Genomic DNA, 12,487 nt, shown 5'->3' with positions numbered 1-12,487 from the left:
CATCTGAAAATGGAGTCAACTATGTCGAGGGGCCCTAAAATGGGAGTCAAGAGGCCAATAGTAAAGTCAGGTTCAAGCACATCTACACCCAGATGAGGTTTGAACTTTTGATCTTCTATGCTTGCGAAGAAGCACATCCTGGAACTTGCCTCCCTGTCATGCTGAGGCTTTGTGGAGTCCCACCATTGGGACCTGACCAATCCTTCCTGAGCTAGTCATCATACCAGGTAGACAGCCAAGGTAAAACTGGTTTTTGCCTTGCTAAGCTTGGGCTTCCTTTGTCTTCCTAGAGCACATATCAGGTCTTCTGAATCTGTCTCCAGGTTTCGAAGCCTTTAAGACCCCAAAACTTTTGATTTTTTTTAGTCTCAGATCTTTATTGGTTGATACCATAACGCCCATGTGTCTGTAGCTCCTTCTATAATCCCCTCCAGTTTCAAAGAGAAAAGGGTTAGCCTCAGAGAACTCGTACTGATAAAATATATATGTACTTGAGGATTCTAACATAATTTTGTGACCGAATACCTAGACCCCCCGGCAATTTGGCCTCTGATCCTGCTCAAGTGACTAGTCTATTCTTCAGTTTAAACTCTGCCTACCTGATGAACTGCATTCCCTGCATTGTCTACTTTACCACAAAACTTGTTTTTCCCAGTTTTGCAGATGCCAATGGAAACTGAGGCATTGGCCCTTGCTTTGTGACCCCTTTTTTCCCCTGCTCACCATGTCTTATGACTCCAACTCTTGGCCATATCCCGTGACTCTACCTGCTGACCATGAGTCAGTGAAAACTACCATTGTTCTTATCTCACAACCCCACTTGCCGACTACTGAGAGTCCAGTTGGCCCCTCCAATCAGAAAATGAATGACGTAAGTTTATGGACTTGTTTCCCTAGCAACCCATCCCTCTGACTCTCGCTTTTAAAACCCTGTCTTATTCTTCCCACCTCAGAGCATGTCTTCAGTTCATGCCAAAGGCTAGATTCTTTGATTTGCGAATCATATCAGAATAAAACTCTTTAATTCCTCAGAATAGTCCTGTGAAACTTTGGTTTACATACTGAACGTTAAAATTCAGAAAACAGAGACTTCTAAAATAATAGTTGCCCATTATAAATTTTAATGTAAATCCCTTTACCCTCCTTCTATATATAGCTTTTCCTTCCAAAAATAGGACTGGCTAAATGTTGTTCTGAAACTCACCTTCCTTATCTAACACTTGGTGAACATTTTTCCATGCCAACAGGTAAACCTATAGAGCATCCATTGTAAGGGCTGTGTTTTTGAAAAGACAGAAGTGCATTTCCAGTGTAAATTCCAAAAACTAGATGGTAGGTAAACATACAGATAGTTTTCACATGTACTATCGAATTCCCTGCTACAAAGTGTGGACATAAGAAATGTCCAAACTTGAAGAGAATTTTTATAAGCATTTATTTGAGCCAAATTGATGAGATATGCCAGGGAGCAAGATCTCAAATGCTCTGTAGAATAACAGTGAGGTTACTCTCCGTAGAAGCCCTTTTATCATCCACAAATGCTTGTACCAACAATAATATGAGACTGCCTAATCCCTTGTATATTAGTTTTCTGTGGCTGCTCTAACAAATTACAACAAACTGGGTCATTCGAAACTATTTATTCTCTCTCACAGTTCTGGAGCCAGAAGTCCAAAATCAACGTGTCAGCAGGGTCTGACTCCCTGAAGAGACTCTAGGGGAGAATCTGTTTTTTCCCTTTTCCAGTTTCTGGTGGCTGTAGGTATTCCTTGACTTGTGACCTCATCACTCTTATTTCTGCCTCCATGGTCACACTGCCCATGAAATCTCTCTTGCTTCACAAGTGGCACAGATTGGATTTAGGGTCCACCTAGACAATCCAGGATAAACTCCTCACCTCACAATCCTTAACTTAATTATATCTACAAAGACCGTTTTCCCAGATAAAGTAACATTCACAAGTACCTGAGATTAGGATGTGGACATATCTTTTTGAGTTCACTATTCTGCCTGTTACACCCTGTCTTACCAACAGAATATTATACTTTTTAATTTTTATCATTCAGATAGGTGAAAACAGTCTCAGTATCATTTTAATTTGCATATCTCTTCATATATTTAAGGGTCACTTAGATATATTTTTGTGAATTTTCTGTTCATTTCTTTTATCCATTTTTTTGGTCATTTTTTTGGGTCTTTCTTGCAATTTTAAGGGTTTTTTTTGGAATTGAGGTATAATTGACATATTATATTAGTTTCATATGTACACTATAATGATTCAATATTTGTATTATGGTAAAGTGAAGAAATTTTTTTTAAATATTAGGAATTCTATGCACTGAATTCACTCCCCCTAATTCATATGTTAAGGCCCTAAATCCCAGTACCTTAGAATGTGACTACATTTGGAGATAGGTCCTTTAAAGAGGTATTAAGTTAAAACGGGGCGGTCAGAGTGGGCCTTTTCCAACCTAAGTAGTGTCTTTATAAGAAGAGATTGTGACATACAGGGAGAGATACACCAGGGATTCCTGTGTAATGAGAAAAGGCTATATGAGGACACAGAAGGAGAAGAGAACTCAGGAGAAACCAAACCTGTCAAAACCTTGATCTTGGACTTCCAGCCTCCAGAACTATGAGAAAGTTAATTTCCATTGTTTAAACCACCCAGTCTGTAGTATTTTTGTTATGGCAACCCTAGCAAACTAATACAGGAATATTAGCCCTTTATCTGTTGATATATCTTGCAAATATTTCCTCAAAATTTTTAGTTAAATCTTTGAATATTCCAAAATTTTAATATTTTGTTTTTCCGCATCTGTTTCCTGAGTCATGGTTAGAAACTTCTTTCTTACACTAAAATTAAACAGGAATTCACCCATGATTTCCTCTAGGACCTATATGGTTTCATTTCTTACATTTACATCCCTGATCTGTTTGGAGTTTATTCTTGTGGTATGATATGAGAGCTGAATAGAATTTTACTTTTTTCCAAATGCCAAACCACTTGTCTCAGCTATATGCTTATATTTTAACTTTTGATTTTGAGATAATTGTAGATGTATATGCCATTGTAAGAAATAATATAGAGAGATTCCTATACTTTTATCTAGTTTCCCTCAATGGTAAGTTCTTGTAAAACTATAGTACAATATCATGACCAAGACATCGATACTAATACAATCCACAGAACTTATTTACATTTTGCTAGTTTTACATGCACTTATTTGTGTATCTCTGAGTATATTTAGTTCTGTGCAATTTTATCACATGTGTAGAGTCATGTGACCACCACCACTATCATGATTCTGAACAGTTCTATCACAAAGATCCCTTGTGCAACCTTTTATAGCCACAACTACTTCCTCTCAATCCCACCTCCCAGTCGCTAGCAGCCTCTAATCTGTTCTCCATTTCTATAGTTTTATCATTTAAAGAATATTTTATAAATGGAATCATACAATTTGTAACTGTATGAGATTGCTCTTTCTCAGCATAATTCCCTGGAGACCCACTTAAGTTTTGTTTCAATGGTTCATTTCTTTTTATTGCTGAGTGTTTTTCCATGACGTACATATGCCCTACTTTGTTTAACCATTTACCTGTTGAAGGACATCAAAAGGTAACTGGGTTATTTCCAGTTTGGGGTTACTACAAATAAAGCTGCTTTGAACATTCCTACATAAGTATTTGTTTAAACATAAGTTCTCATTTCTCTGTGATAAATGGCCAAGAGTGTAGTTGCTGGGTTGTATGGTAGGCTATGCACGAACTTTTTGTTGTGAAACTTTGCTTATGTCCAGCAAAACACTGTATAATAATGGAGAAATGTCAGAAAGAACTTAAATATCTCATAATAGGGACATGGTTAAATAAATTATAGCATACCCATACAAACAATGTAGTCAAAAAATTATGACAGAGTTTAAGATTTGATTCAAAGTAGATTGCAAAACAGTATTGCAGTACAATTCCGTTTTGAATGAGAAAGTCCTATACCCACATGTTACTTCACAGAGAAACAGGTGAAAAGATTTGGAATAAAATGTGTAAAGATGCCATTTGTATGTGAACTTTACTTTAAGCTTGTCTCTATTCTCTTCATTTGGAATTAAGAATCTACTAATTTTACCATCAGGAAAAAAATAATAGGAGGTATGTATATTGTTGTAGTGGTTTGAATTCTGGCTGAAGAGGCCTCAACTTTCTTCCTAGATGTGAAGCCTTTCAGATGCTCACACACTACCTTAAAGGTTCTAACCTTAAATCCTAAGATTCTATACACAATAGAGTCCTCTTACTTGTTGCCCACACTTGCCTAGGCTCAGATCTCTTATTGCCAACCTCTACACCAACCATTGCTCTAACAAAGAAATCACATCTGCCTTATAAATTGAAACTCTGCACATAGAAGAGGAAATGAGGTTTAGGCCTGATCTGGCTATGCAGAAATTCAGAACATCACCTTGATCATTGGGAAGAAAAGGAAGTTGAATCTCTGGTCAAGATGGCAGAGAAGGTTAACATTATGCTCATCTCCTCCTACAACAATATTAAAATTGTAACTAAATTATAGAACAATCAACCTGGAGAACAATCTTAAGACAAGCTGAACAGAAGTCTTAGAGCTATGGCTATAAAGAAGAAACCACCTCGAGACTGGTAGGAGGGGTGGAGACACGAAACAGGCTGACCCCACACCCATGTGTGGAGGTTAAAAACTGGGAGGGATATCTCGACTACAGACGTCCCCCCGAGAAGCAAGGAATCCCAGCCCCACACCAGGGTCCCCAGCCTGGACACCAGTGCTGGGAAGAGAAGCCCCTGCAACACCTGGCTGTGAAAATCAGCAGGAATTCCATCTAGCCAGGTGAGAAGGAAGGATGTTGGAAACCCAAGCATCTCATAAAGGGCCTCTGCACAGCCTCATTCTCTCAGAAGCACTTACCCAGGGCTCTGGTGGCTGGGGAGCGGGTGGAGCGCTAGAGACATGCAGGGAGAAACTGAGTTGTGTGGCTTTGGGGTAAGGGATGGAGAGACAGCCACCACTGTCCTTGTGTTGAGCCCGCCCCCCCAACATGACCAAATCTGAATCTGCATTAACCTGGTGAACACCACTTCTCCCACCCTGGTGACTTCCTAAGAACAGTGCCTCATCCAACTCATGTACTACCGAAGGGTCTCTCAGTGACTGAGACTTACAGTCAGCTGACAGGTGGTGGCCAGCCTCCAGGTGCACTTATGCTGAATGATCCCAGGCCCAGTATTGATGGCAGCCAGACTCAGCTCCCAGTGTGCTCTCTTTCACTCAAGCACCACCAGGTCCAGCATAGGCAGCAACCAACCACAGACACTTTGTAGCTCAACTAGGTAACGCCAGACCAGTCACAAGCTTGGCGATGACCTTGGCCTGCACCAGAGTCCCTCCCAAGCAGCCCCAGAACCAACACACCTATAGCTGGCTTCAGACCACAACAGAGCACCACCAGATTAGCCCCCCGAACAGCACACTCAAAGGATGGTGTTGGCTGGTACCAGTGCCTGCTGGGTAAATCCCACTCTACGGGATCAGTCCTGGCACAGGAGCTCATACGCTGTGGTCGTGGCCAATCCATACAGCCAGTCAGCCTGAGGGTCAATCCCTTCCACTCATGTGCCAACGGCAATCAGGGCTCAACTACAACAAGAGGGCACAGACAACCCACACAAGTGACAACTCCTGGATCACCTGCTCAGGTGATTGGGGAGACGGTGCCAAGACACCTACTACATAAGGCCATCCAGCCAAGACTGGGAGAAGAAGCAGATCTACCTAATGCATAGAAACAAACACAGAGAGGCAGCCAAAATGAGGAGACCAAAATGTCCCAAATGAAAGAAGGGGCGATAACTCCAGAAAAAGAACTAAACAAAACAGGCAAGTATTCAAAAACTGGTGGGAGGGATGCTCAAGGAACTTAGAACTTCAACAATGAGATAGCAAGCATAAAAAAAGAACCAGTCAGAAATGAAGAATACAATAACAAATGAAGAATACACCAGGAAGAATCAATAGCAGAGGATCAAATCAGCAATTTCGAAGACAAGTTAGCAATAATAAGAATATACCAGGAGGAATCAACAGTAGATTAGATGAAGCAGAGGATCAAATCAGCCATTTGATGGACAAGGGAGCAGAAAACACCCAATCAGAACAGGAAACCAGAAAAGGAATTCAAAAAAATGAAGAGAGTTTAAGGGGCCTCTGGGACAACACCAAGCATACCAACATTCACATCATAAGAGTACCAGAAGGAAATGAGAGACAGCAAGGAATTGAAAACCTTTGAAGAAATAATGACAGAAAATTTCCCTATCCTGGCAAAGGAAATAGACATACAAGCCCAGGAAGCACAGAGTGCCTAACAAGAAGAACTCAAAGAGGCCCACACCAAGACACATCATAATTAAAATGACAAAGGTTAAAGAGAATCTTAAAAGCAGCAAGAAAAAAGCTTTTAGTTACCTACAAGTGAGCTCCCATTAGACTGAAAGCAGATTTCTCAACAGAAATTGTGCAGGCCAGAAGTGATTGGCACAAAACATTCAAAGTGGTGAAAAGCAAGGACCTACAACCAAAATTAATCTATCCAGCAAGGCTATCATTTAGAATCAAAGGACAGATAAAGAGCTTCCCAGACAAGAAAAAGCTAAAGGAGTTCTAGTATAACAAGAAATGTTAAGGGATCACTTTAAAAAGAAGAAAGAAAAAGATATAAACTATGAATAATAAAATGGCAATAACTATTTAGCTATCGGTAAACACTTTAAAAGCAAATGGATTAACTGCTCCAATCAAAAGACATAGCATAGCTGAATGGATAAGGAAACAAGACCCATACATATGCTGCCTACAAGAGACTCACTTCAGATCCAAAGACACACACAGACTAAAAGATATGCAAATGGAAATGAAAAAAAATCTGGGGTAGCAATACTTACATTAGACAAAAGAGATTTTAATACAAAGGCTATAATAAGAGACAATGAAGGATATTTCATAATAATAAAGGGGTCAATACAACAAGAAGCTATAACCTTTGTAAACATTTATGCACCCAACATAGGAGGACCTACATTTATAAAGCAAATATTGATGGACATAAAAGGAGAGATCAACAGTAATACAGCAGGAGCCCCAAGCCCTGGGCCAAAGACCAGTACCAATCCATTGCCTATGAGGAACCGAGCTACACAGAGGGAGGTGAATGATGGGTGAGCAAGCAAAACTTCATCTGTATTTGCAGCTGCTCCCCGCTGCTAGCATCACTGCCTCAGCTCCACCTCAGATCATCAGGCATTAGATTCTCATAGGCGCACTGGTCCCTGGTGCCAAAAAGGTTGGGGACTGCTGTAATAGTCATAGTAGGGGACTTTAACACCCCATCGACATCGATGGAAAGATCTTCCAGACATAAACTCAACAAGGAAAGAGTGGTCTTAAATGACACATTAGACCAGAAGAATTTAATTGACACTTTAAGAGTATTTCACCATAAGCAGCAGAATATACATTCTTTTCAAGTGCACATGAAACCAGCATTATTTGCGACCATTGGCAACCATTCCTGGGCTATAAAGCTGGAGAAAAGAGGAAGCAGCAGGAAACCCAAGGATACAGACCCTAACAAAGGAAAGAACCTAAAATTGGCCCCTCAGCTGATGACACTCACTCCACAGATACCGGCTCTGCATTAAGATGCTGGGCACTGGAGAGGCAGGTGCCAAGAGGAAGGCAGTTCAGGTCAGGCTCCACTGCCAGGCAACTCTGGTTAACATAGGCATCTGTAGTTTTCAGGCACAGATATACTTTCAGGGAGATCTTCAACAGACCCCTCAGGCCCAACGTTAAATCCAGAACTGCATAAAGGAAGCTTTACCTCGGTGGCACAACCTAACTTCTAACAGATCACAGAATTAAAAGCCTCTTGCATCCCAGTAGGTAACAAGGGCACTGTCTTCTGATGCGGTGTCTCAAAAGGCACGGTGCCACATACCCCACATCACAGCCAATCGACGTCATTTAAAAAGTCCGGCATCGGAGCAGGAACAAACACAATCACGCACCAGTCAGGGCCCTATCACCGCACACACACCCCGCCTCGTCACGGCCGCAAACGCTTACACACGCTCAAACCCTGAGCTCCAGCGTCCACAGTGCGAGCGTCAGCGCGCCCAGACTCAGGTTACCCCTCGGAACAGGACGAATTTGAGGACTAAGGAGGAGAATCAGACAAGAGCTGCGATGTAAGTTCTTTCTCAAAGCTGCTAGGGGGCGGTGGGAAATGTAGTTCAAAGCCGGAAAGCCCGGATGTGCAGAAGGCACCCGCGGAGGCCGCAGTGGCGAAGACCGAGCCGCGGAGACACTCGGGAGGTACCGCCGGCGCGGGAGTACGCAGGCGCAGACGGCTGGCTAGTGGTCGGAGGTGAGGCTGGCGGGTGCTAAAGGCGAGTAGGAGGCGGGTGATGGCGGCGCCCGGGGGCAGTGCCGAGGAGGGAGGCGAGAACCTAGGCTGGGGGAAGAAGGAGGGAACCTAGGACCGGGGAGGAAAGCGAGAGTCCGGCCTCTAGAGAAAGCGAGGAGGGAAGGGAGAAGCTAGGCAAAGGAAGGGACCGGGAGCCAAGGCCGGGAACGCCGAGGAGGGAATCGGGAGCCCGGTCAGGAGCGAGACCAGGAGGGAAAGGGGGATCCAACTTAGATCCGAGGAGGGGACTGGAAGCCCAAGGAGGGAACTGTGACCTCGACGTGGGCAAGAATTATTTTTTCTCCCCGCCCCGGTGAGGAAACCCCAGCTCTCAGAGCGCGGCCTGGCACACAGGGAGATTCAATTTCTGTGGCTTTTTGTGCCTGTCCTTGGGTGTGTTTGGGTACGTGTTACTCCGTGTGCTGGTGCAGGACCGCTTGGTTGTGAAAGTGATAGGGCCTCAGCATGTGAATAATTTTTTTAACTAGGTGAGAGTTTATTTGTGTTTGAGACTGTGTGTGACTTTGGAGAGGCAACTATAAGGGATTTGTGAGTGAAATTTTTCTACTTTGCGTACAAGTATGTCAAGGGTTCCGTGAGATTATGCGTGACGTGAGTGCCTGTAGGATAGTGGTTGTGTCTTCAGTGATATAAGTGTACGTATGTCTAATTTCTAAAGTATTCTGTGTGCTCAGTCCGTGGCAATTATGAACATAGCTCATTATGTAATTGAGATGGAGGAATTGGATGCATGACTAGTTAAGTATGTAGTGTTTAGATTTTCTGAATATTGGTTATTTTATATGCCTGTAGAATTTGACTCTGTGGTAACTAGACAAAATAAGTAGAGATTTTTAAAATGGAAAGGATGAAGTAAAATTAAAATAATTTTCGGGTGGTAGGATATTATAGTGGGAAACCCCATATCGACTAATGACCAAAATGTTGAAATCAGTAGGACCCGTTATTGCCACTCTCAAAATTTCTATTTGGGTGATTTTTTTTTTTCCTGCTGCTGGATGAATTCCTGGGCAGATTTAATAATTCCTTCAGTCATTCTGAAGGTAATAAAAAAATCTGTTAGTCATTTAAACACAAGATCAGTCTCATAATAATCATTTAGCTAAGTAAAATATTCATCATAGAAATCAGTACCTCAAACTTGTTTTAAAAGCAGAAAATTCTCCTTCCTTGATGGAAGCCTGCTGTGGGAAAGAGTACATGATCGAGTTCTTCTGTAATTCCTCAACCTCTATTTTGTCTCCTCTTTATTCCCTCTAGGTGAGTAGTCTCCAGCTAGAATGGATTGGGAGCTGAAAAAAGGAAGAGAAGTCAAAAGTCAGGAATAGGAAGAGGCTAACATGACTGGTCCAATTATAATTTAGTGTAAGTTATCTCTTCCTTTCTGAGAGAACCCCAGGTACACGTCTTCTCATAGGCACAGCCACTTATCCAGCTGCCTCCCCAGTGCTTCCTCTGAGCATGATGTGGCCCTGCTCTGGTGAGTCTAGTCTCTCCAGTCCTCTTGGACAGGAGGATCCAGATCAACTCAGGTTTGCTATCCATGGGTTCCCCATTTAGAGCTCAGGTGAGAATTAGCCACCTTAGTTACTTTGCCCTCCCAAATCCTGGATACATTTACAATTTTCGCACACATCCTCTTATCACTTCAGTTCCCAGTGGCATCAGGGTGCGAGTTACCTTCTTGTTAAAAACTCAGGTTTGCTGGAAAAAAATCATAAGAAGGCAATAGACTTCATATATTTATATATGTGTGTGTGCATGTGCACAGATGTGTAGATAATGTATCAGAAAACTGGGAAGTGGCCAGTGGCCATCAAAAACATGAGATATGATGTGTTAAAAAACTTTTATGTTTCTAAGGGACTCAGAAATTAGGACTTGAATAAATGAATGAGAAGCCACAACATGATAAAGTGTCAAAACTCCTTAACATTTCATGCAATTCCATTAAAATTTCAGTAGAATATTTGAATTTTCGAAGTTCTTAAGAGAAAACTAACAAGCCAGAAATTCTAAAAGAGAAAAATAATGAAGGGGGAAGTAGCTCTACATGATGCTGAAATGCATTTTAAAACTGTATTAACTGCAGAGTGTGATCTTGCCAATTAAATGAACACATCAGTGGAACTAAATAAAAAATACAGATCTAGGCACATACATAAAGGAAATAAAGTGTATGATTAAGATGGCAGTTTTGGTGGGTGGAGGAAATACAGGCTATCGAATACCTGATGGTACTAAACCAGATGGCCCATAATCTTTTTTTTTAAGTTATTTTTGTGGGAAAAAGTCAAATGAGAAAGTATAAAAAATTATTTTAAGTAAATAAAGGATTAATTGCTTTCCTTTTACAAAGATCTAATGTTAATCTAGAAAATAAAAATAACCTGAGAGAAAAGCAAAATAATAATAAGATAATGTTCACAGACAAGAAACTAAAGAAGTTTTTTAAAATTAGAAAATAAGCTTATCTTCTCTCACAATAAGAAAAATAAAAACTAGTAGCACAATTTATACCTATTAGATAGGTAGACATCAAGAAGTTTGTATCAGTTGTATTCATAAGGGGTGACAGGTATTCTCATGTAGTGCTGGTGACAGTGTAAATGGTAGAACCTTAATGGAGAGCGACTTGGAAGTCATTAATATCAGTAGGCTGCTTAAGTAAGAAAAGATGGTGTGAACAGAAAAGGGGAGCCTTCCCAAAATTTAACCTGTTGCCCCATGAGCCTGTGTCTCTACCTCTGGGGATAAAATAAGATTTATCAGCTGATCCTCCCCCACTGTATTTATGTGGGATGTGCAGAGTAGATGAGGGCCAAAGCAAGGGAAATAGAGGCAATTTTATTTGAATCATAAGAGAGTGGTAAGGCATAGTATGTGTAGTGGTATGTGGCGTCTTTTCATCTTGGCTTTACCTTCTTAGGAACCACCCCTTTCCAAAGAGGATCGATCCTAAAGGAAAACTGATCATCCCTTGCAGAACTCAAAACTATGGCTCAGGTGAGGTGATAGTGTTTTTCTCTCTCCTTTCTGAATAGTCTCCTCCCTACCCGCCCCCCTGAGGATGTTTGAGCATTTGCCTTTCTTGTATTAAATCCTTTTGACTATCTTTTCCTTCAGGGAAGTGGTCCTCATTTCTTCCCATATTGGCTAGATAAGCCTTTACCTTCCACAAGTGCCGCTTGTACTTTTAACCAGTGTTCACACGTTAAATGATATGTCATTTAACATGTTTCTCAGTCTTTTTCCAGAAGCAATGCTGGGACAAAAATGCATTTTCTCAAGTTAAATGAGAATATATTACTGCATGAACTTTATAGATAAAAACAGGATGGAGATGGAATTGATAGATTGCTATTAGTAAATGACAAGGAGTCCTGTCTTGAGGCTTTAAGACTAGAGCCGTGCCCGACAGATTCCACAAAAACTGAGACTCATGTATTTCTCCTGTATGTTCTTCAATTTTGCTCCTGGCTGCTAACAATTCCTAAAAATCTATGGTCTGCCAATAACACACTCCGGTATACTAATGACGTTATAGATTTATTCCTAATTTAGAATTTCTTCTCATTTTTAAATTTAGATGCAGAGGTAAACATATTTGCTTTAATCACCTTACTGAACCAAAAGTGTAACTCTTTAAATATTCTGCTCTTGGTTTCAAAAATATTTCTCTCAGTGTTTTCTTTCAGAACTTCTGTATTGGTTCTCTTTGAAGTCTCCTATTCCTATTCACAATCCACCAGTATTATATTCTAATGATGTTCAAATAATTTTAACCCTAAATCTCCATTCCGAGTGTTAAAACCGTAGTAGTGAATCTTATTCTTTGTACCACAGATCCCTTATCCCCACTGATGTCATCTTTATTTGGGTGCCTCTTTCATGGCAGTCACTCGTCTTCTCACTTAACACCTTTGCTCCTTTTCCAGTCCTTTAAATGCTCACCCCAGTGC

At 41.1% G+C, this 12,487-nt stretch overlaps 1 protein-coding gene across 10 annotated transcripts in view; it reads left to right on the top strand.

The window, feature by feature from the left end:
* The window catches only part of ZNF567 (zinc finger protein 567), a 72,405-nt gene that overhangs the window by 30,288 nt on the left and 29,630 nt on the right, over window positions 1-12,487 (top strand). For 2 of the 10 annotated variants that reach the window (XM_036232144.1, XM_016119624.2), the window contains exons 1-2: window positions 7,362-8,465; window positions 11,455-11,531. The exons of 1 other annotated variant lie outside the window; for it this stretch is intronic. Coding sequence is in view for 7 of the 9 variants with exons in the window: in XM_016119624.2 (XP_015975110.2) it covers window positions 11,523-11,531 (9 nt within the window). In the remaining 2 variants the exon portion in view is untranslated. 7 more of the 10 variants (XM_036232141.1, XM_036232137.1, XM_036232143.1 and 4 more) reach the window with 7 other exon arrangements.

Source organism: Rousettus aegyptiacus, unplaced genomic scaffold (assembly GCF_014176215.1).
Source record: "Rousettus aegyptiacus isolate mRouAeg1 unplaced genomic scaffold, mRouAeg1.p scaffold_m13_p_14, whole genome shotgun sequence".
NCBI lineage: Eukaryota > Metazoa > Chordata > Mammalia > Chiroptera > Pteropodidae > Rousettus > Rousettus aegyptiacus.
Note: the sequence above shows the minus strand (reverse complement) of the source record. Positions and strands in the feature narration are given on the sequence as shown.